Source organism: Vulpes lagopus, chromosome 3, assembly GCF_018345385.1.
Source record: "Vulpes lagopus strain Blue_001 chromosome 3, ASM1834538v1, whole genome shotgun sequence".
Lineage (NCBI taxonomy): Eukaryota > Metazoa > Chordata > Mammalia > Carnivora > Canidae > Vulpes > Vulpes lagopus.
This window is the reverse complement of record NC_054826.1, coordinates 96,696,727-96,721,721: the sequence shown is the minus strand read 5'-3', so window position 1 is coordinate 96,721,721 and position 24,995 is coordinate 96,696,727. Positions and strand designations below refer to the sequence as shown.

Genomic DNA, 24,995 nt, shown 5'->3' with positions numbered 1-24,995 from the left:
TTTTATTTCATGAGAAATGACTGTTTAATTGAAAACTTTCCCTTCCCATCAGTCTGTTGTTAATGCTTATACATCCAAGCTAGAGTCCGTTAAAATTGGTGCCCCTTTGCCAAAATGCTTCTTCCTTCTCATTTCTTGTGCAGAATTCTGTGGTGCTAGATCTATTTTTGTTTAATTAGGCCCTGCAAGACTATGAAGGAGAGCTGTATATAAATTTTTAGACTATTAAAGAGCCTAAAACTATCCTAGATGAAAGGCGCAAAAAATTAACTTTAATATTTATTATATGGGTAAAACCAACAGGGAGAATATTTCCAGAAACCTCTTTTTCCTTCTTCAGATGGCTGGCTCAGATTGATAGGCCAGAACGCAGGCATGTTTGCTACTTTTTCTTGTTCTGTCACCAGAAACTAAGACTCCATCTCCTTGTATGGGGTGGGGGGAGAGGGGAAGCGGGGCAGGTCGTAAATTCTGTAGCTCACTGATATAATAAAATGTTGGTTGAGAACATGATCATATTTTCTTTCCTCTCTGATGGGAAAGGTCCTCCGATTTTTACTTGGACTGGGATTCCTTTTAAAATCTTCACCTAGAAAACAAAACCATGTGCCACATACTTGCCTTGCATAGAAAGTTAGAACCACTGCTTCCAGTGACATCAAGCAGGCTGGCCACTAGCCCGAGAGAAGCTTGGTATTGGTAGGAAGCTTGTCTGGGGCATGGCCTGCGAATGTTCCCTTTGTTGTTGGGGCAGCTATACCCATTTGAGCTGTGGGTTAGCCAGAGACTTTTGCAGAAGAATGGACAAGACCTGGTTGCATCAAATGGAGATGATGGGCCGAAAGAAGGAAGGGGAGATCCCCACCTGGCTTGAGCTCTTGTATTCCCTCTGTACACTTGAGTCCCCAAACTGGATTGGCTGTTGGGATGGAAAAGATTGTCAGTACTATATGTAAATGAGAAAGAGGGATGAAAGTGCATCTCATGCAGATAATTTCTATGTAGATAATTTGCCATAAAAATTTATATTGCAGTCCTTAAAACCTTCGGAGATTTAGTCTGTCTAGGGAAAGGTGATTTATATGGTATTAAAACACTTTTTATGTTCCAGTCCTTTAGATTTAATGTTTATTGCCTATAAAAATGAAATCTTCTTGTGGATATTTAAAAGTTTTGGTACTGTGCGAAATATATATTCAAGTTAGAGCCTGAAACGCTTTGGAGATGTTGTAAATAAATGGCAAATTCTTTGCTCCAAAGTCCATGCTGCTGTTTGGGCCTATGTCTGTGGTTTGCACACTTAAGAGGTTGCACAGGTACGGTGCCTCATCACCATGGTGAGGTTGCCAGGTAGGAAAATGCCGTGTGTGTGTGTGTGTGTGTGTGTGTGTGTGTGTTTTAATTAGCTAACAAGTCTAGAGGTATTCTGATGCTACAGAAAGTTATGCAAGGTGTGACCAGAATTTCATTCAGTTCTGTAGCACTACATGAATTATGGCCCAGGCTTTAAAGACTGGAAGTGCTTCGGTGATACAGAATCAAGTACAGAGCCATTTTTGGACTTTTGAAGGCCCTCAGATTCATAAGTCACGGCATGCTTTAGTGCTGGTCTTAAATAAAACTCTCATGGTTAAATCATACCATGAGGAACAGTGCTGCTGGGGAGGGAAAGCATTTAAGCATTTTGTGGCTCCTGAAGGATGTCTCTTGAACTAAGAGCCCTGAAGACGAGGACCTCGGTTTGATTGTTAAACTAAAATGTGGTCCCTATAGCCCAAGAGCGTGCTTCCCCAGGCTGTGTCCTGATACTGCCCATGCGTGAAGAGTAGCTGGCCACCAAAGTGCCCAGATGGTGGCCTTGCTGAGCCGTATGAACCAAGTGCCCATCCCCAGCTGAGCCACAGTCAGCTTTCCAGCTTCTTTAGATGCTGGACATTTTAGAAGTTACATGAGAAATGCCTTTCCTGGAGATGTGCAGGAAAAGGTGGAACTAATCAGTGAGGCCACCCCATTAGAAGCTGCAGTGGGGATCCCAATGGGAAAGCCATTGGAGCCTGGTAGTTGGGGTAAGTCTGGCCCTGGGTTTTGGCTGCTCTTTGAGGACTGGAATGGCAGGAAGAGGAGACTGGGGCTGTTGGCTTTGGATTAAATTTGGAGAAGAGGAACTTGAGGCTTTGAAATTGCTGTGATGGGGGTGTTCTCACCTATATAGCACAGAACATTTGTTTAACCATGGGGAGAAGTTTCGATAAGCCTCGCTGGGTGACCGCCCCAGGAAAGGGCTGGGCTCAGCCTCTGAGTGGGAAGAAGAGCCCATATTCTTACAATTCTAGGGGAAGAAGGATGGAGGCCCCTGAAATTCGGATCCCCTCAGTGGAACTTGAGTGTCTCTCTGTGGTAATCTGGAGGTCAGAGGACCCCTCTAAGGGATATCACTGAGATTGAGTTTTTAGGCAGAATTGGCACAGAAGTGGTTACTCTTGGAGCACCTGGGTGGCTCAGTGGTTGAGCATCTGCCTTTGGCTCAGGTCGTGATCCCAGGGTCCTGGGACCAAGTCCCGTATCAGGCTCCCTGAAGGGAGCCTGCTTCTCCTTCTACTTATGTCTCTGCCTCTCTCTGTGTGTCTCTCATGCATAAAGAAATAAAATCTTTTTTAAAAAAAAGAGAGATTGCTGTTGCCTGATTGTGGTGGTGTCACTGGTAGCCATATGTGTGAAGACAGGTTACTGCCAATTCAGGGGCTGCGTTTTCTTGTGTCACCAATAAAATGAAGCAAGATATCTATCTTGGGAGAGAAGACTATAGCTGACAACCTCTTGACTTGGAGCTTGCTCTAACTCATGCCAGTGGCCTTCTGGGCCAACACAGTTGTTTGTGAGGGTGAAGGTCGAGAAGAGGGTCAGCAAGTGGGCAGGTGTGAGAATAAAGACACACCAGTCACTGTGGGGACAGTGTCCCACCCTGAATAGGTGTGTAATTCGTCTGCATTTGTTGGAAGGCAAATGGGTATGTGCAGTGACAGTCCCCACCCTGAGTGGGGAAGGGACAGAGAAACGCCATAGTCAGCTTTGCATAGAAAAGGCAACCGAGCAGATGGCTAGCCTTGCTTCCCTGGCTCCATGTGCTCCTTGGGAGGAGGTGGAACTCACCAACCTCAAAACTCTGCTTTATCGGCGTGAACCACACTATCTGAAAGGAATGTGAACACGCAGACTTCTCAATGACAGTGTGCGAAGCAGGCCAGTTACACAGCTACATCTACTAATATTTTTGGTATAAAGTGGTTGCTAAAATTAATTCCAGTCTGAAACTTGACAAATTCTCAGTCATGGAATTAACAGGTTTCAAATGAAAAAAAAAAAAAAATCAGCTCGATAAAAATAAACGTTTATGGTGGAAATTTGGAGCCTGTCCCGAACAAACTACATCTGAAGTTTTTCCACTTTAGAGGGTCTGTTTGCCTCTTTGTGTTTATGGGGAAGGTACATCTTCAAACCAGAAATGTACAGACTGGTACCATTTGCCTTCCTCAAATACCCACTTATGGGAAGTCAGTATTATTTGTCCTTCGTGCAGAAGGCTGGCAAGCAAGCCCTGTGAAGAGGCAGCCTGGCTTCCCAGGGGACCCCTGAGCACACGTGGAGGGGCTTTAAGTCGTGCACCTGCTACCAAGGGTAGAGTACCAAGTGCCCAGGAGGGGCAGCCAGCCTCCTTGCAGCCATGCTTCTCGTCTTATTAGGCCTTGCTCTGGATTTCTGTCAAGTGAACTATTTAGGACACCTGTGTGTGTTTCATTCAGTTCTTTTTTTTTTTTTAATTTTTTAAAAAATTTTTATTTATTTATGATAGTCACAGAGAGAGAGAGAGAGAGAGAGAGGCAGAGACATAGGCAGAGGGAGAAGCAGGCTCCATGCACCGGAAGCCCGACGTGGGATTCGATCCCAGGTCTCCAGGATCGCGCCCTGGGCCAAAGGCAGGCGCCAAACCGCTGCGCCACCCAGGGATCCCTCATTCAGTTCTTAATGAGGTTTTGAACTTCCTCTGCCCATCTCTGTCCTCTTGGCGACAGCACGGAGCTGTACATCATTTGGTAGGAGACATCTGTGGTTTGCCACCCTTGAAAACGTTGCTGCTCTAGGGTGTGTTCAGTTAACATAGCGGGCACAGAGCAAGGGGCTCTGGATGAAGTATTTGGAAATTAGTGCTTAGTTAATTAGAAGATTTCCAACAGTGAAGGAGTGAGGTACATGCAGTTTTGACGGTTTAAAGATCACGTGGTGGGGGGGCACCCTTGGTGGCTCAGTGGGTCAAGCATCTGCCTTCAGCTCAGGTCATGATGCTGGGGTCCTGGGGTCAGCCCCGCATTGGGTTCCCTGCTTGGCAGGGAGCCTGCTTCTCCCTCTCTTTCTGCCTACTGCTCTCCCCCACCCCTCATGCTTGCTCTCTCTGCCAAATAAATAAGTAAAATCTTAACACCACCCCCCCCACACGGGTCATCGTGAACAGTTTTATTCTTTGGACACCCAGCTTTGGTGTTGAATAACAGCCAGCATGTAGCAAGACTAGCTTATTATCATCCCTAGGCCTCTGTAGGTTTAGCTGTAGGCATTGAAAGTTGAGTTACCAACTGGTGTTCCTGGATACATCTGTGTAGCAATAATAATGCAAAAAGCTGGATGTTACCAGTTTCTATTTAAAAAAAAAAAATCCATACCCAGGTGTCACTGCAGTGCCAGTGCTGCAAAATAAGCCATCCTTCCCCCTCCTCCAGCTGTGAGATCCAGTAGCACACTCCACACTGGCCCGTCAGGCCTCTCTGGCAGCTGGCCGGCATAGGGATCCAGCAGGGTGAGGTCACCCCGGGAAGGGCAGATGTATTGGGAGGGGGAAGCCCATTCCCCTGCTTTAAACCACAAATGTCTTTTGATAACTAGTAAAATTGGCAAGCAGAGTGATTGAAAACATGTGAGAAGTAACTGGATCTAAGTTTCAAGTAGTACATATTTGAAAAGTTTTCCCCAATGTAAAAGTTACTCTTTAAGAGCCTTAAACTAATAAAAACAAGGAAATTCCATGTTACGGCTGCCACTCGGCCTTTCCATTTTTATTCCAGCAGTCAGATTTGACAGGTCCAATGCTGATTGGCTCTGGGACCCCCATGAGCATTTAAAGCTGGGTTTGGGGGAGGGTGTTGGGAGTGGGTACATAAGCATAAGCTGGCAGCAGCTGGGCCGGGCCAAGTCTCCAGGGCTCTTCAGTGCAAGGCTCCTAATTCCATTTTAGTATATCCTATTTTCTCTTCTTGGGACTGCTTCCTGTATTTACTTTATCCACTGAAGCTGATTCAGGATTAATTGAGAGATAATTGTTTCTTCTTCTTCTTTTTTTTCTTCTTTTTCTTCTTCTTTTTTTTTTTTTTTCTTGGTCTCATCGCAGACTTCACTGGGTGTCTGCTCCACAAGCATTGGGGGCTGGATGTCTTTCGCCCTCCGCGACCCTGCCCTGTGGCTCATGGCCCCTTGGCTGAACTGCAGGGCCTGCTCTTGGGCGCCCCCAACCCCCGCGCCAGTTCGTTTCTCCCCGTGGATCTTTCCAAAGAACTGCCTTGATCACTACTAATAGCCTGGAGAAGCAGCAACATACTGACTCAGCACAGAGTCAGACACACATTCGGGGCCTGGTGAGGTGCCCCTAGTCTGTTCTAGATCCACCTCCTACCTTTCTTAGTGACCCAGTAAATAACAGAGGGCTTTGGCCCTCAAACCCCCTCCAGACTTGTTCTTTCCTCAAAGTGGACCCGGTGCCAACAACATGAGGGCACCACCCCTGCCCCCGATTGACCCCATCATGGAACTTTACAAGAGGAAGGAGCCCTAGAGTCCATACCCTCGGTGCCCTCAGAGCCCAGCGTCCCCATGTCAGCCCCAAGCCTGTTGCACTTTTTGGGACGATCTTGCTGCCCCGCTCTTCTTAGTCAGGTGACCTTTACCATGGTGTCCTCGTGCATGGGTGGAAGGGCTATAATGAACACGTTGTAGAATCACAGTGGTGCTTAGTACAACGAGGGACATGAAATGTGGGTCCTTGAACACTAGATACAGCTGTTTTTCTTGCCTCTGCCCACTCTAGGCCTCCTGGAATCCTCTTCCAAAGTCAGCCCCATTCCTCAAGGCCACCTTAGATCCTGCCACCAGGAAGTCACTTCTCTCCCTCTCAGCTCCCAGGCCGTCAGGGACCCTGTTCTGCAGCGATCTGCCTGCCTTACATAGTCCAGTCGGTGCACCAGGGCAGTGTGTTGGCCCTTTTGTGCCTGGTCTTTCCTGCAAAGAGCTTGGGAACTCATCTGATGAGTGGGTAGTTGGTTGACCAAGTGCCTGGGTGGGAGGATAGCAGTTTCCTGGAGCATTTGGGCTGTGTAGTGTACCCTGGGAGTGAAGCCTTGGGTTTCCTGTGGCCCTTGTCTCACGTAAGTGTGTGAACTCGATCTAGCTGTCCCTGAAACTGGTCGTAGCCTTTCTTCTCAGAGTCTTTCAGATACAGGTGGGTTCTTCCCGTTGGATCCCATTGGACCTCCCCCAGGCCAGGCCTTTCCCCTGCAGCCAGATGTGCTGGGTTTTTGTGCTTGGTGATATGTAACAGTTTAAGTACAATACAGGTGTATAGTCACCCTGTGAAACCCACTAAGCAGGCCCTTAGGGATGGGAGTAGGTTAGTGGTAAACCAGCAAATCCTCTTTTGTCTCAGCTCTTATTGCAAATCTTGATAAAATGAATATGTTGCTGTGCTTTCCAAAGAATTAGTAGAGTATACAGAATATAATTGATTTTGCTTGTGATCATTGAAGATCTTGATTATCATTGTGGATCTGTGGCATTATTTCCTTTGTATTTACATTAGCTTAGCAGAATCAAGTATTTACTGGCACGGAAGGACCCTGGCTGCTGCTGGTACATCACTGCCTGTGGCCTTCTGCCTGTGATGCAGTGTCATGGGCAGAGAAATTGCCAGAGAGTTTAAGTGGGGCCACTTGGGCAGAGCTGCTTTCTGGTGTCTGTCTTCCTGGCGTTGTCCTGGTGTCTGGGCCTTTGGCTGATATCACTGAGAGGGCCAGTGGGGTCGGATGTGTCCTTTTCTAGATCACACTTTACTGGGAGCTGTCATTTGTCCCCAAACTAGAACCCTGTTGTCCCCTTTGTCCCTCGAGAAGTCACAAGAGGCACAACCCATAGAGAGAACCAGGAGCATGGGGGTACAGGTACAGGGAAATGTCATTCCAAAGGCCGAAACAAGTGGTGTCTGTGCAATTAAGAAATGACACATGGAATCAGGGAAAAACAGGTGCCGAGAACCTGAACTTGGAACGGTTACAGAGAGATCAGAATGCTTTGTAATTGGCATTAACTTCCTGCCTTAAGAGCCATTCCTGGGGCTCCTGGGTAGCTTGGTTGGTTAAGCGTCTGACTCTTAGTTTTGATTCAGGTCATGATCTTGGGGTCCTGGGATCGAGTCCCATTTCGGGCTCCCTGCTCTGCAGGAATCTGCTTGGGATTCCCTCTTCTCCCTGCTCATGCCCCCCTAAAATAAATCTTAAAAGAACCATTCCCTTGCACCCCATGTGGCCTTGAGGAGACCATGGAGTCAAGCTGTGGGATGGAGGAGGGGACTGTTCAGAGTTGGGAGGGCGTTGGGAGCTGCCCTGGCTAACTAAGCGTGCTGCTTTTGGGTATCAGAACCCCACTGTATAGTATAGTTACTAGTAGTTTGTTGTAATTGTGCTTATCAATTGTGTGTGTTAGATAGTTAGCAAAAGCTCTTTAGCTGGCTTTATAAAGTCTGAGTTAAAGCCTCTCTTCAGCTATTTTCCAGAAGGTTCCCTGGACAGGATGAAGTGCAGCTGATGACCGGAGTCATCATTCCAGTGTGCAGACTGGTGGCAGCACTTCCAGGGCAGTACATGGAGCAGCTCTTTTTCTTCTCTGGGTATCCCATACCTCTAGCACAGCTAGAGGTGAAACTCTGAGGATTTAAATGGCCTCCTTAAAGTCACATACATTTCTGCCCTAGGGACTGGGAGCCCTTGTGTCTTGTCACCTGTTGGTGCCCAGCACCCAGATTTCCTGACAGTGGCCAGCAGCACTGGTGCCAGGAAAGAGTGTAGGAATCACAAGCGACATTCACATTCTCTGCCATACGAGTGTCATTCTGCTGGGCCATCTGGCTGGCAGTAGCTCTCAGCCAATGGTGGGATGTTATAAACCTTGCTCGCTGAACATGGCACCAAAAATCTTGAAAATTAACTGCAAAAATAAAATCAAAGCTGGCTCTGAGGTGGCATCTCTTGGCCTGACATATGCAGCTCCAGTGATGCTGCTCTGCGTTGTTGATAGATGCCTCTTACTGGTTTGGTTTTCCCTGGGAGCTGCTTTGGCATCTTGTAACTTTTCCTTCTAAATTCCAGGCAAAAAAACATTTTGAGAGCTTTTTGGGAGTTTTATTTGCTAATTAAAATGTGAGAAGGGAGCACAGCTACAGGTAGAGTTCTAGTGCAAGCCACAGCTGTGATTTAAAAAAAACCCAACCTGACAGTTTCAAAATGAAGTTATTAGCACTTCACCTATAACTGTGATAGCTTTTAACTTTCATGATCTGTCTCTTCAGCGCCCCCCCTCCACCCCCATAGCATACAAAAAAAGGCTCAAGTGAGGAAGTTGGAGGATACTTTACCCTTGCAGAAGAGAGTAAGAGCTACCATTTTTTGTGGAACCTTTTCAGCTTATAAGAGATTTTCTTATTCTTTTCTGCGATGCAGTTTTCGAGCAATCCTGTGAGCCAGGGTAGGTGGTATATTTTACAGATGAGCAAACCAAGGCTCAGGGTGTCTTGGTGACCTAGTTATTGTAGCCAGGATGGAGCCTGGTCACCTGGAAATTCTCCAGCTGCTTGCTTCCTAGACCTCATCTGTGTCATAAAAGACAGGGCAGTGTGGAAAAATCACCTACTATTGGGTGACAAGTCCTCTTCTACTCACAAAATAATTAAATGAAATGGGCTCTGATTTTGATCATCGAATTCAGCTGATTCTTTACCAAGCCCAGTCGTATTCTCCTAATAACCCTCAAAGCAACTCCATCCCAGCACACAAGCACTAGCTGGTTGGCTTGATGCACAGCCTGTGTCTGCCTGCAGATGTTTGTGGCCAGGATAGCCCAAACAGAGAGAGAGAGAGAGAGAGAGAGAGAGAGAGAATGAGAGCTGCAGGGTGGTGGATGGCTTTGCCGCCAAGCATTTTCCCAGAGAAGTGGAAGGGAACCGTTGCCAGAGTGGCTGGTGCCCTAACAAATTGATTCCTGCCAAACAATAGAAACAAATATTTTCAACAGACAGAAATTTTGGCTCCTAAAGCATTCAAATTAAAGGCTTTATTTCTGAAACAAATACTTTAGGAGGAAAACGTTTACCAGCATAGATGAGATCAGAGTTATTCCTTCTGGCAGCGGCGTAATTATTTTTTGAGATTAAAACACGTTTTTCCTGTCCCTGCTTCATTTTTAGCCTGTGACCTTCCCTCCTACTTGCTGGAGAAAGTCAACTGTATTAAGCTGGGGCTTGGGGAAGGGGCCCCCATGTGGTTTACTGCAGAGAGCTTCAGCTTCCATGGAGATGGTCTTCCAAGTCTGGATTCAGATCTCAGGTCGACCCCTGACCCTTTTGTGGTGCACTTGGGGCAAATCCCACCAGCTATCCGTCAGTTTCATTAGTCCGTTAAATGTCAGTTTTGTAACAGTGAATAGCATCCCCCTCAGAACCCAGAGAGTCATTCTAGACCAGCACTGTGTAATGCATTGATGGAATGGTTCTTGTGTCATCAAGTGTAGTTGCCTCTGGCCCTCGAAATGTGGCTACTGCAATGGAGAAACTGAATCTCTAATTTCAGTGGACGTAGGCACATGTGGCTAGTGGCTGCTGTGGATAGGGCAGTTCCCACTCACCCCCCTCCTTCAATTAATTGGTCCCTGGGTCCAATTACTTGGTTGACAGGCCCGCCTGCTAAAGATCTCTCTGTATTCCAAATGCAGTTATGGGGGGTTCGGGGTGTCTGCTCTGACACCCACCCAATCTCCTGTCCCGCAGCCAGAGCAGTGGGGCAGTACCCTCGAACTAGACAATAAACCCCCAGGCCAAACCTCCGTGGGTGTTGTAAAATTGTGACAAGGTCTCACTTGGTTTTAAAATACGCCTCCTGATGTGTACTAAGTGTAGGAAGAACAACAGAAGTCAGGGAGTTGAGGGAGCTATTTCCTAGGCATTTTTTAGCCTGGGCGAGTCACTTACTTGCCCAGCCTCAGTCTCCTCATCTGTGACATGGGATTAGCAAAGCTCCTGTGGCTGCATCTCTTTCAAAATCATTCCGAGGCCCACAGGTTGGGGGCGGGGGGGAGGGTGCCAATAGGTGGGACCTCAGCAGCACTCCTTGGTCCCCAGTGCTGTGGCCTGGGGGACCTCAGAGGAGGCAGAAGATGAAGGCACTCAGCCGAGGAGGCCCTCGGAACAAGCCCCGGGAAAAAGCAGTAGTGAGCCTAAGAAAAGAGATAACGAGACAACAAGAACAAGGTGGAAGGGCTGGGAGAGGAGGAAGGAGGCTTCCTTGGGCTCTCTGGAGAAGTCCAAGAAGAGAGGGGGCAAGCTCTCCTGCCATTTGGGGCCATGTGTGTCTAAAAAGTGAAGGTGGGTGGGCAGAATTTAGTTTTGTTTCGTGATACAGCCAAAGAGAGGAGCGGTAAAGAAGGCTACTTAGGAAACAGGCATTTTTATAGCTCAAAACTGGGCAGATATCCGCAGTTTCCCCTGGCTTGGTCAATGTGTAAAGCAGAACCTCCTTGTTCGGGTGGAAGGTGTCCCTCCATCTTCTCTGCAACCAGCGCCGGCCCCGCGGGCCTCCTCCCCACCGCCGGTGCTCAGATCCATCTATGTTTCATTATGCATCACCGAGACGCCGTCTCTCACGTCTCACTGTTTAAATGAGAGTCTGGCAAGTATTCTATGTAGCGCCGTGCTTGTTGGATACATCTGGCATTTTTGTCTTTGCCTAGTGGGTTTGCAATGGGGTGCAAAACAACAAAAAAACAAAATCTTGGTTCTCTGTTGAAATTTCTCGATCCCGAGGAGTTCACGAAAGAGGTTGGTTTGAGAACTTTTGTACTCACAGCCTTTGTTAGGCCGACGTATTTGTTTTTTATGCACTTTTTATTTTCTGAGCCAGTAACGCTTTCACTTGATTCAAAATTCTGCTTAAAAGTAGACACTGAGGCATCTTGGCCGCACCTCGGTTCTCTCCCATCCCCGCTGTCCCCGGGGGTGTAGCCTTCAGCCAGAGCTGCAACAGGCAGCAAGTTTTTTGAATTTCCTAGATTAGGAATTAATCCCAGGTCACGTCCCAGAACTGGGGAAATATTGAGTATGTATTAAACAACCAATACATACATACATACACACATAAATTAAAAGTAAATGACCGATACCATCTTCAGAGTGAAAGGAGCACAAGGGAATAATCTTTATATGAGGTGGGATCCGCTTGAATCGGGAGAGAGGAGAAACTACCATAGTCATTGTAGTGGGTATTTTATCCTGTTTAATCCTCATGACAGCCCCGTGAGATGTGTATCAGTGTCCCCACTTCAGGTTAGAGAGCTCGGCTGGTCGCAGAGCCGGCAGGTCCATATGCACACCAGTCCCCCAGCACCCTGCCCCACGGGCACCTCCTCCCCATCCCCAGCCTCAGAGATTCTGTCTTTCTCCGGGGGTGCTGGACAGCAGGGCCCACCCTTGTGCTGGGAGTCTAGCCATGTGCTCTGGGGATCTGGCCAGGAGGCTGTGTCCTGCTCCTTGGACTCTGATCTCCAAGGTGGGAGAAAACGAACTGCATTGCCTGGAGACCTCAGCAAGGGCTGGAGCACACAGCATTTCTGACCCAGACCCCGGGGAGCTAGAAACCTGAACTATAGGCAGTCCCTTACTTGTTCACATGCCCCCTTCTTTTTTCCTGGAGTCAGAGAGCCGCTGGTTGTGCTTAACTGAGAGAGCTCACGTTCCTCCCTGGCTGGCGTTTACTGAGCCCCTGCCAGGAGCTGGGCTCTGTACATGGTGCTCCTAGAGAGTGCTTTCCCTGCCCTGAGAAGAGCACTCCCTCCCAGAATCCCTCCTGGAGTCCCCTTCTGGGGGCCCGTTTCACAGTCAGGGGAAGAGCCTCCACAGAGAAGCCCGTGTATGCTTTTGCTGCTGCCTGTTTACCCCCGAAGTACTGTCAGGATAGACTTTCCCCACCCCTGTGTGCCCGTTCCGCATTCTTCAGCTGGAGCTCTGATGAAAGTTGCTTCCTGGGCTGCTATGAGAGCTTGCCAGAGTGGCTCCAGCAGGGAGGAGGCCCTCTTGGGCAAATGATCCTGATTCTTATAAGATGGTACTATTCTAGGGCTCGACCCAGGATCCTTGGAGGCTGAGCAAGAGGGGAGTGTGGGTCTCCTCCAGGCCTCCCTGCATCCTTTCCCATCCATCTTGCCTTTCAAGAAGCTGCCGGCTCTGTCAGCCTGACCCCCCTCCACCCCCTCAGCCCCCACAGTCTCCTGAACTGTTCTAGAACATTCTCTGCCACTCAGGGCCTCTGTGCTTGCAGCCATCTCTCTTTCCAAATGGAAGCCTTGCAGAGTTGTTAAATTTGTCCTCTCTCCTGGTATATTTTGCCTTTCTTTTTCTTTTTTTTTCTTTCTTCTTTTTTTAAGCTTATTCTTTCACTTAGCAAATATTGACTGCCTACGTATGATGTGCCCCAGCACCGAGTGACGTGCTGACGTGGGAATTCTGAGGCAAGCAAAAGGCAGGCCCTTTGGAACTTCCAGCCCATGGGGAGACACACTGAACTCACACACTTGTCCGTGAATATGGAATTGCAAACTGGGGTCGCTGCCACAAGGCACGGTTCAGGGAGCTGGGCTCACTCACCTTACAGTCTCTTCCAGGGTGGGGGTAGAAGGGGATGGGGTCGGGGAAGTGGTATTCAGTTGATCTGATGGTTTGATGGAGGGGAACAGGGACAGGCCTCCAAGCAGAGGGAACAGCTGGTGCTGAAAGTTCGAGGACAAGGAGTGGACCCAACCCCTGGGGACAGCAGAGGAAGGCCATTGTGCCCTGTCATCTGAGGCCCCCTAGGAAGCCATTGGAGGCTCTGAGCAGGGAGTGAACAAGCTCAGATCTGGGCCGTGCCATGGCATGTCTTCCCTCTTGCCTCTTGTAGAAGGTGTTTGCATGTCCTGGCTGTCCTTACAGCTCCCCCTGCTCTGTGCTAATTGAAACCCCCAGGGAATGCTGGGTGTCTAAATCTTGCATCAAGCTGCACTCCTGCAGCTCCCGTACAACTCCAGGATCCCGGCTTTCCTGCCTTTAGCTGTGCTGTTTTTCTCATTCAGTTCATCCACTGCCCCTCAGTGGGTGGGGTCTCTGCTGGAGTTCCATCTCACTCTGTGGCAAGTACTGCTTCCCGAGTGGGAGTACTCACTGCTGGCCCCCAGCTGCCATTACATGACTACTGTAGCTGTGACCCAGACCTTGGTGGGACTTGTGGTGAAATCAAGGATCATGAGCGGGAAAGTGATGAGTGAGGACCAGATGTCTGCAAAGGGCACTTGGGACACGTGGGGTCAGCCTCAGTCCTCTACCTAAACTTAGAAAGTAAGCGAAAGTGGTAGTGTTCTCTTCGTGTGTTCTGCAAGGTTCTCCTTTAAATATCACCCTTTGTCAGTGCACACACCCAGCAGTGGAACAAAATGCACTTCCTGCAGCTCTGTGGGGAGCACCATTCTGAGAATGAGGGGGCAGATAGTCAGTGGTCCTTATCTGTCTATCAAAGCCTGCTTCCCATTACAGGGAAAAAACAAGATTTGGAAAGATAAATGTATACTTTTTAGCAGAAGTCATTACAGTCAGTGCTCAGAATTCAAAAGGTATGAAGGGAAGAAGGGAAGAGGACCTCCCTGCTGGCCACTGGCCTGCTTGTCCATTCTTCTCCCAGGATAGGGAGTGGTACCCGTACCTTGTACTTGTGGAGTCTCCTAGAGGCATCTCGTGTATATGGAGCAAATGTGTGGAGCACACATACTGTCCTCTTATGGTAGATATCTTGGTCACTTTTGGTGGACATGTTTGGGGAAGTGGACTGTATGTTTCCATTTGAACTTATTTCCATGTTGGCGTGTTCCTCCTGTGTCTCTGCTACCCCCGCCCCAGGGGAGAGGGCTGACCAGGCTCCTGGTTCCTCTGAGCCCTGTTCTTGGTCTCCCACAGCGCTTACCTCACGGGTTGTGCCAGGGACTCTGTGAGCCCTGGGGAAGGAGAGGGAGGAGGGGAAGGAGGAGGAAGATAATGGGGATCAAGGGTGACCCACTCATAAGCCCCAGCCGAGATAGGTACCTTTTGAGAAAACTTGGAAGTCTTGCTGGAAGTTCTGTTTTCCCCTTTGAAACCTCTGTTTTTGTTCCCCTGGCTGGATCCCTTCTGTCCTGGTGCCCTGTCATGCCTGCTTCTTCGGCAGGACTGTGGGCACCTGGACGTCAGAGTCAGCTTCTGATTCATCTGTACATCCCTGGCGCCCCTGGCCTGGGTGGCAGATGGAGTTCAGGCCTGAGGTCAAGCGCGTGGCTCTGATAGTACAGAAAAACTCTCTTGATGGAGCACGTCCCATGCCACAAATTGAACATGCTTTATCTTAGTTATCTCCAGAGAGGGAATGTCATTTGACCAAAACCACACAGGTTACAGCCAAGGTGAAGCCCGGATTCCAAGCCAGACTTTTCCAAGGGCACTGTCTGAAGGGTCTTCAGATGTCCTGCATAGGGGATGGGCATTTGGGCTGGGGATGTGGCAGGAGGCTGGAAGGTGGGCTTGGGCCACTTGGGGGGGTGGTGGTGGACATGAACGACTCTGTCCAGCCAGAGCAGCTTCATTTGGCCACTTGACCCCTGTTGTTGGAAACAAAGCAGAAAAAGCCCCAGGGACTGCCCCTTACAGAAACTGGGGGTGCCTTTCCTTATTTTGTTTGAGTCCTCATGGTTTCACTGATAAAGCCATTTTGAATTCGTATTCAAGATTTTCTATTTGATTAGTTTGACAGGTAAGCCTGAAAGAAACACCAGATGAACTCACTCTTTGGTTTAAGGTTACAGACAATAAGTAGAGAATACTTTCCTTGCTTTGCTGAAGCAGTTGGCCAGGTACATTTCTGGCCAGCCCAAGGGTGCTGGGGGAGAAGGAGCAGAGAGGTGAGGCAGGCCTGGCCTGGGGGCTTTAGGGAAGGAGCCTCACAGACACTCCACAGGTATCCCCACATCAGTACAAAACAGCTGACACACATACTCTAAAGGTGAGCAGTTTCTTTTCTTTTCTTTTTTTTTTTTAATATTTTATTTATTTATTCATGAGAGAGAGAGAGAGAGAGAGAGAGGGAGAGAGAGAGAGAGAGAGAGAGAGAGAGAGAGAGAGGCAGAGACACAGGCAGAGGGAGAAGCAAGCTCCCCGCCAGGAGCCCGATATGGAACTCGATCCTGGATCCCGGGATCACGCCCTGAGCCAAAGGCAGATGCTCAACCACTGAGCCACCCAGGCGTCCTGAGGTGAGCAGTTTCAAACTGATCATTGACGTGCTTAAGCTTTGTTTTCCTTAGGAGAATTTCCTTCTTAAACAGGCAATTATTGTCACTTTCTATTTTCTGTGTTTTCATATGTCTTCAACACTTGGTTGAGTCTGGAGTTCAGGCAGAGAGAAAGTTAAAATGTTAGGAGAGAAAGTTAAAATGTTAGGAGCTTTGCCTTTTGAGGATCTGTCAAAAAATGGAGGAAAAGTGTCCCAGAAATTCTGATCGGTGAAGAAAGTGGGATTTCAGGCGTCCCCAAATCTTTGGCAGCCCCTGGGTCTCACTAGAAGCAGTGTACCTATGCACGGGGAGACTCGGCTCTGAAGCCACTGACTAGTCTTGCTCTGGACCTCGTCACCTCCTGGCATTGGTCATTACTTGATGACTGTGAACAAAAATTGATTGCAGTTCCTGCATCCAGGTGCCTGTTCTTGTAAGACACTTTCCCAGCACAATTCCCACCCCTTTTGGCCTAGTTGGAAGTGCCTGTGTGTTCAGAGCCTGCGGGTTTGCTGCCAGCCCTGCCGACTCCCCGTCACTTCGGACCTAGGACTCAGAGATGTTTCCAGCGGGACAATATTTCTAAATCGTTTTGAGGGGACGCCCTCCTCTGCCCTTCCCTGGGAAAGTTCTGGCCTGGGTGAGTGGTGTTTTCTGTAACTGGCCGCCGCCTCCTTGTTCATCAGCTGGGAGACTGGCCAGCGCGCAGCGCGTTGTGCAAGAAACAGCTGTTGTTTTGACAAAGGACGGGCTAGCCTCACTTTTTGAATTACCAGAGCGAGTCAAGAGGTCATCTATTCCAGGCCTTTGCTCCTGGGCAGGTGGACATAGAGACCATGAACACGCATGTATGGGATACATGATGTAAGATATATTTCTGTATGTAAATCTGTATTCACGTTAGCAGGATTTAAGAAATTAACATATAGTACAGTTTTTCCAATTAGGTAATTACACGCGCATGGCTCACATAGTCAAAAGATGTACACTTGTCCCTTGAACAGTGAAGGTTAGGGGTGCTGACCCCTGGCATAGTCAAAAAAATTATGCATGTAACTTTTGACTCCCCCCAAAACTTAACTACTCAGAACCTACTGTTGATTGGAAGCCCAACAAGTAACATGATTAACTCGTAGTTTGTATGTTACACATGTTATATACTGTATTCCTGCATTAAACTAAGCTAAAGAAAAGAAAATGTTATTAAGGAAATCATAAGGAAGAGAAAATACATTTATGGGATTGCACTATAAAAAATTCTGCCTCCAAACCCATGTCCAAACCCATGTTCTCTGAGGGTTATGTTTGTGCTGAAGGGCCGGTTCCTGCACCCCCCACCATACCTTCTCAGAGCCAAGCAGTTACAAGTATCTTTTGTGTCTTTCTGGAGACAATCAAAGCTTATGCAAGGGTACATATGTATAGATACCCTTTCAAACAATATAAGCATTGTTTTTGCACTTTGCAGTTTTTGCTTAAATATATCTTGAAGATCATTCCATCTCCTACTTCATGTGGGACTTTTTTTAAACTATTGCTGAATAATCCTTGAGTGGATATGCCAATGCTCTCTTATTGGACACTTCAGTTGGTTCCCAGTTTTTTGCTTTTTGTTTATTTGGGTTCCCCCCAACCTTTGTGAGTTTTTAGTGCTTTTTGGATGTGAGGATTCTACATGCTCTCTCTCTCTCTCTTTTTTTTTTTTTACAAGTGATTGGTGACTCAGGGACTGAGGGCTCTGTATTTTAGGCCCCCACCACCACCTCCCCTAAACCCATTAAATTCTCTTGTTAATGTGTCATTATATTTGACACTTTGAGAATAGGCAGGCTGGGTAGATAATAAAACAGTATTTGGCTTATGTTTAATAGCTGTGTCTTCTCTGTGTTGTCCCGACAACCTTAGAAAGCCCTTATGTCCTGCAGAAGGACTCAGTGGTGGTTTTGCAGGGGACCCGATCAAAGATCGTGAGTCCTAAGCCTGACCAACCGGACCTGGGGTCAGGCAAGCGCAGCCTGTCCTCGCTGTGCCAGTCTGTTTCTGTGGTGGCGGGTGGTGGTGCGGTGTTTAATTTGGGGACCCCTAGTGGTTTCTCATGTGGACCTGCATATGTCTACACCGATGGGGAAGGGAGTGTGGCAGGCCCCTGGAGGATCCCCGACTGCCAGCAAGTCCCCCCAAGAGCCCTGGCCCCGTGGCTCCGTGACAAAGGTGGGTTTGGTGCCTTCCATCAGGGACCTGCCCTGGGCTGAGTACTTCTGAGTCGGGCTTTCTGACGGATGTACCCATGGGGCTCCTTGGCATCAGGCTGGGCTGGACTCCAACGAGAGGGACATGTTGGGACCCCAGGACCTACCAGACCGGGTGCTCTTGCGTGTCTCCCACAGCATGCCCCCACCGTCCCCACACTGGTCTCCGTGGATGGAAAGGCAGGGATCAGGGCCGGGCCACCTAGTCACCTCTGTGCCCCCAGTGTCCAGTGGTCCTGGCTGACCAGGTGACACCCCTCCCAGGAAGTAGGGTCCTCCTTGAAAGCAGTCTGTGCTCTTGTTTTTCTCCATGTATTCTGCATCTGCAGGCGATGGGAACAAAACATCGACTCTACTTTTTCTGTCATATTTCAATATTGGCGTTGGTCCCCTCTCTTGAAGCCTCCTTTTATAACTTCTTCTGCTGCTGCTTAAATATAGCTGTCTAAGTCCTCCTCCTTACCAGATTGTTTATATTTTTGAAAAGCCTTCTGCTTATCTGCGATTGCTCTCTCTTCTCCGTCTCCGTCCCCGCATCACCACATTGGTTTTGGTTGCTCTTTTTTTTCTCTTGCCTTCACTCGACTGGGATGTGTTTCAAATGTGGTCTATCAAAATGTACAGTGTTTCCCTCTTTTTTGCAGTAGCTTTGACATCTGTTCTTGAATCCTAGCCCATGTTATTCTTTTGGACTTGTTTGACCAAGATTTGCTGTGATGCCAGAAACACGAGAAGGGGAGAGTGTGGTGGGGGGTGTCTGTGCCACCCCCCTCCCTCCCCCCCGTTAAAACTGTCTACGATTTCCAAGTCGACAGCACGCTGGATATTGGCTCCAGAGCCCTGTCATCTTGTCTGGCAGTGGCCCACCCTGCTGAGTACAAGTGGAGTGCCCACTGGGAGACCCTACAGACTACTTGGGTTACTTCCTCCAAAAAGGGAAGCAGGTGGAATTTCATGTGGTGGGTGGAAGGTGCATGGAGGGGGAGACTCACGTGCTTCCTGGGTGTTTGTAGAAGGACTTCCATCTCTGATTTCCCTTGCCTTTCAATCTTCGATTGGGTCCCTGCTCTGCTGGGCCTCAGGGGATGGGCCGTGACATGGAGAAGCCACAGGGAACAGCCACGTTGAATCCTAAGCAGAATGTGTCAGTGTGTGTCTTTAGTAACTGAGGCCACTCAGCAAGAAAATGGGCCTTTTGGTGGTTCCGGCAACGTGTCCTTGGGCCCCTGCTGTCAGCCAGGACACCACTCTGGGCCCATCTGCCACAGGCTTGTTTGAAATAGATCCTGTTGGCCCGCTTCTCCCAGAATTTCTGAGGCCAGGGCACAGCTTCTCTGATGCTTTGAGTGTCATTTTGTCGTGTGGGCAGAGGTCCTCAGAGGGGCCTCACAACTGGTGACTCTCAGTTTCAGTGTGAGGAAGATAGTTTGAGGATAACTGTTGTTTCCAGGCGCCTCATGTTCAGAGTTGACTACGTCCTGCAAATCGTCATTCCTGGAGATTGCCTCTTTTTTTTTTTTTTTTTTTTTTTAATTATTTATTTTTGATAGTCATACAGAGAGAGAGAGAGAGGCAGAGACACAGGCAGAGGGAGAAGCAGGCTCCATGCACCGGGAGCCCGACGTGGGACTCGATCCCGGGTCTCCAGGATCGCGCCCTGGGCCAAAGGCAGGCGCCAAACCGCTGCGCCACCCAGGGATCCCTTTTTTTTTTTTTTAAATAATTATTTATTTATTTATGATAGTCACACACACACACACACAGAGAGAGAGAGAGAGGCAGAGACACAGGCAGAGGGAGAAGCAGGCTCCATGCACCGGGAGCCCGACGTAGGATTCAATCCCAGGTCTCCAGGATCGCGCCCTGGGCCAAAGGCAGGCGCTAAACCGCTGCGCCACCCAGGGATCCCTGGAGATTGCCTCTTAAAGATGCCTCCTGAAATCAAGTAACAGGTTAATTTGGATTGTCCTGGACATGATGCCTCATGTATATTAAACCCACAATAAATACTCTTAATGAAAGCAAGACCAAGTATCACTCCAGAAGATCCCAGGCCCTGTCGAAGACAAATCGATTGCCCCAAAGAGCAGCCCAGAGTAAAGCAGAACCAGGGCACAGAGACGTAGTGAAGGGGAATGCCTGTTAGGAACAGCAGTGAGCCACTCGGGGTGGGAGGGCGTCTAGGCATTGGCCTGATGCTGGGTTTAGTAAAGAAAAAATGTTTTGGTGTGTTCTGTCATAGAAGTAGCCATGTGTGAGGTGCGCATGGATACACAACCATCAGCCTGTGCTAGTTTGGTGCTCTTGGCCCACCCAGTGCACGGGATGGGTGTGGATGGGTGGGATCTGCCCACGTGTCCATTTCCTTCCTGCCACCCCCCCCCTGCCCCCCGGCCCCTTCTGAGCCCGGGGGTCTCTCCCATATTCTGGTCAAATGCAAATACGATCTCCTGGTATGCAGTGCAGTGACATCTCCTCCTCCCTTCTTTCTTCTGGACAGAGGGAACTTGATGCCACCGCAACCGTGCTGGCGAACCGGCAAGATGAAAGCGAGCAGTCCAGAAAACGGCTCATTGAGCAGAGCCGAGAGTTCAAGAAGAACACTCCAGAGGTGAGGCTGTAGCCCTGTCCGGGTGTCTTGAGAGGGGTGTCCCTGTCCATGCACGTGTTCAGGAGCCGTGTTGTGAGCATGGCGTTCCCAGCACTCTGCAGTGCTGGGTCAGGGAACTTGGGCATCAGTAGGCTGCCTGGACCCATGAAAGGATGAGCTAATTCCAGATGCAGATATGGACCCAATTGGGTGTGTGTGTGAGCACGTGGCTGGCCTGTGGCCCACCCGTGGACTCTGGCACTTGCACCCCTTGCCCACATCTGTTAGAGTGCCAGGCCAAGTCTGCAGGGGCACTGAGTGCTGGGGCCTAGTGGGATGGGGCCTCTTCCCCCTGTGTGGTGTCTGAAGGCCGTGCCCATCTGAGGGTGCGATGTGCTGATCCTTCTTGTAGAACAGACATTTAGCTTGGTAGGGCCTGTTAAACGCTTCTGTTTCCTGAAATACGCCTTAAAGGGCACAGGAAACATGCACCTTGCGGGCTCCTTTTTCTTCTTGTAAGCACATGTTTCAAAGGCAGCATTTAGAGGGGCTTCATTTTGGGAAACAATTCTCTATTTTCAGAATAAATATTTGGGGAGAAAACATGGGCAAGGGACGCGGCGCCAGAGTGTTGGGGAAGAAGCAGCTTGAGTGGTAAATGCCATTTGATGCATTTCTTTGCAGGGCATGTTTTTAGACTCTTTCTTCCATGGGTAAGGGGCTCCCAGAACACACCTGGCAGGGGAAGCAAGGTTGCCATCCTGCTTGCTCCTGGCCTTTGCCAGCTGGGCAGGGCTAGCAGTCACTCAGGCTTCTCCTTCTGCACTAAGGAGGGTCTCGCTGCCACTGGAATTTCCAGGAAGCTGGGAAGCGTGAAGCTGCCTGCAGGCTCCTGCACCGCCCCTTGCATTTTCCTATCCAGGTCCATCCTTGAAAACTGTGTGGAGTCCCTATGGCCCACAAACTGGTGGAGAAGATAGGTTCACGTAGGCCACCAACCAACCAGAATTATCTGTAAATAGTGAAGCCACATAAACCAGAATGGGTGTGGGGGTGAGTCCTCTAGGGTACACGGAGGGTAGGGGTATGTGTGTGTGCGTGGCGGGGGGGTGGTTCTGGTGGCACATGTTGGGGCTCTGGTGAGTGCAGGACCTGGGATTGGGAGAGGATGTTGGATTGTCTATTTGTTTGGAGTCCTAACGCAGAGGGGCCCTGATATTTCTCCCATATTTAGTTATTTCTTGTGACTGGGCAGATCACTCAGCACCTGAGCAGAGTAGCACTTACTTAGGGGAAACTCTATGAGAGATTAGACATAGAAAAGTGAAGGTTGCTTAGAACTTTGTTCTCAGGGGTTAAAAAAAAAAATTGGCTTGTTGGCAGGAAAGGCATCTTCCTCAGGTGGACACAAAATTGGCCACGTGAGGACAAGGCCCTCGTTCCAGGGTGGACAGTGTGGCAGAGCCAGGGCTGGTGGTGTGCCCACTGGTTTGTACCCAGTGTGCCTATGGCTGGTGAAAACACTGGATTCCCTCATTATTCCTGGGAAGAAAATGTGTTCCTAGTGTCTGTTGAACATCTAGTGGATCTCATGTGCAGGCTTAGGCACCAGAGAAAAGTCCGAAGTGAGTAAGGTTGTCTCCTGATAGGGAGTTTATATTTTCCAACCTGGCCCTGCCCAAGCGTAGCTGGAAAAGCTCAAGTACAGAGGGAAAGGTGGGCTCTGCAAGAGGCTGGGAGCTACCAGAGGACATGCAGGAGGAGCCACAGGAGGAGCAGGTGCCGTGCTGGACAGAGCCGCGAAGGTTTCTCGTTTAAAGGACATGTTTAAATTTAAGTTTCAATTTTATATATTTTTTAAGATTTTATTTATTTATTCATAAGAGACACAGAGAGAGAAAGAGAGAGAGAAGCAGAGACACAGGCAGAGAGAGAAGCAGGCTCCATGTGGGGAGCCTGATGTGGGACTCGATCCTGGGACCCCGGGATCACCCCGGGCTGAAGGCGGCGCTAAACCGCTGAGCCATCCGGGTTTCAATTTTATGTCATTAAATTAATACATTCGCAGTCAGTTGATATTATTGCTTATGACTTTTTAACCCCCAAATTGTAATCAATTTGGAGAACATTGCAGTTACTTCAAAAATAAAGTTTTATGCATTGCTTTGATTCAAAAAAAGAGTCCCTTGTAAAGAAAAGTGGTTTTTAATTTTAATTTTGTAACGAAACATCCATTCCATATTGAATTAATAATTGAGAGTTGAGCATAAAAGACTGGGGTATTTCTAGATTCTATCACTTTCCATCCAGATTACCTCAGGTGACTTACAGCCTGGTAGCACTGCAGATTACTTAGCCTCCCAAAGTCTCAGTTTTGCCACCTACCCAAAGTGTAATAATAGGGCCTAGCTCACAGGGTTGCTCTGTGTGTGTGTGTGTGTGTGTGTGTGTGGTGTGTATTTGTGTGTAGATGTATGGTGTGTATGCATATGTATAAGGTGTGTATTTTTGTGTGTATGATATTTGCATTTTGTGTGTTTGGTGTATATTTGTGTTTGTATGTGTATGGTATGTATTTTTTTTCTGTGTGTATGCTATGTTTTGTGTGTGTGGTATGTGTGGTGTGAATGTGTGGTGCGTGCTGTGTATTTGTGTGTATATATGTATGGTATATATTTTTTGTGTGTTTATGGCATGTATTTATGTGTGTGTATATGGTGCGTATTTGTGTTAGTGTATTTGTGTATGTGTCTCTCTGCATGAGCGTGTGGAGGGCTTTGCCCAAGCCTCGCATCTAGAGTCCAGGACGTTTCTTACTGGAATGAACTTGGGATTATATACTGTGGAGCACAGTTGGATTTATGCTCCTTAAAGTTAGCTCCAAGGACTTTAAGAAAACACAACAAACGCAGGTAGTTTCAGTTTAAAGTATTTAAAAAGTTGGTTTGTGGTAATAGGTGATGATTTTACAGATATTTTGTGAACACCTTCCATGTGCCAAATGGTTCCACCCTGAGGATGCAGTCCTATCCTTGTTCTTAAGGAGTTCCTTATCTTTGTTACCAGCAAGCAGAGCATCCTGATCTGGCATGGTAACGGCTAGGATGGTATAACTGGAATCTTCTGAATGCAGACTTTCCCCCCAGAAACACACTCTTTGTCAGCGGTAATAAAGGTGTAAGCCATGTAGGCCTCTGTAATCCCTTCTGTAGGTAAATGGGGCTGCTTTTTGAGCCTTGGTTCTAATGCTAAGTGGAAAGGACCTGCTGCTCAAGAAATGCGCATGCTTGCCTAGGTTCTCCTGGCTTCCCTGGAGCTCATCCCAGAGCCCCGGGCTTAGAACACAGCCCGCAAGACGCAGGAGGGCCAAGCCAGGAGGGCTCTAGTGAGCTGGGGGGTAGGAGACAGGTGGAGGAACTGGGCCACCCCCAGTGTGATGACCAGGGCCAGTGCCTTCCTCCTGCCCGAGGCTGGTGAAGGGCAAAGTTACGCTGGTGACAGGTGCGCAGGCAGGGCAGCAGTAGCTTTCTGGAAGCTTGGCGGTGGTAGAACTGTGTGCAGTGTAGGCCCGAAAGCACTTGCCTTTTGCCTTTCTGTGGCTTTGATTAGGGATCCCAGGAACAGGCCAGGATGGCTTCTGATGCCCTAGATGGCAGCTGTGTTGACACAGCCGACTGCAGACCAGATGACCTGGGACATGGAAGCATGCAGGCACTGCCTAGAACTAGTCCAGGATGCTGGGCCAGCTCTGCACTCCCAGAAACAGAGTCATTTCTCAAAAGTCAGGGACCTTGAAAGGGACGGTGCTAGGGTTTCAGGATTCTACTTCGGAATTCCTTTTCTCTTGTTGTTTCGTCAGTTAAGTTGGCCAGTTAGTCTCTAGAATGTGGCAGTCTCTGCTCGGATGAGCTGTGACTTGAGCCCAGGCATGGTAGGCCCTGGACTGGCACTCTCACCTGCCAGGTTCTGAGCCTGAACAGGGTGCAGGCCCCTGCGGCGAGCTCACAGGGCGCCGGCCTGGCTCTTGGAATAGAAAGCTCTCCTCTCAGAAGAAAGGTCCTCAGTGTTCAGTTTGCTTCCACAGAGAGCAGGGGCTCTTTTTTTGCTCTGTTCCAGCTCTTTTCAGTAGAGAAGAACCATCCTCTGCTGGGGGGCAGGGGCAGGCAGGAGAAGAGGGGAAGCAAAGACCCGGGGTGCGGGGATTTTATCACAAAACCACGCTCAGGGCTCACTTCTGTCCCGTCCGTGTGTCCAGCTGCTACCCTGGAATCTGTCCTAGGCACTTGCCTGCCTTGGCTAGGTTGATTTATGTTTCCTATAGAAGGGGCCACACTGACTGAGCTGCCGTTTGGGGGCTCTCCGTGATCATTTCTGCTCTGATAACCTCTTGCCTCAACTGGCTCTTCGGAGCATTAACCATCGTGACACCTGGCCCACCACACACACTCACATTCGGGGTCGTGTTTTCTGTG

The 24,995-nt window shown here is 48.9% G+C and overlaps 1 protein-coding gene across 8 annotated transcripts in view; it reads left to right on the top strand.

The window, feature by feature from the left end:
• CUX1 (cut like homeobox 1) overlaps positions 1–24,995 on the top strand; it is a 363,660-nt gene that overhangs the window by 59,372 nt on the left and 279,293 nt on the right. For 7 of the 8 annotated variants that reach the window (XM_041747111.1, XM_041747110.1, XM_041747109.1 and 4 more), the window contains exon 2: positions 20,434–20,544. In XM_041747111.1, the coding sequence (XP_041603045.1) occupies positions 20,434–20,544 (111 nt within the window). Of the gene's footprint in view, positions 1–17,625; positions 17,896–20,433; positions 20,545–24,995 lie in introns of those variants that run through there. The other variant, XM_041747107.1, reaches the window with a different exon arrangement.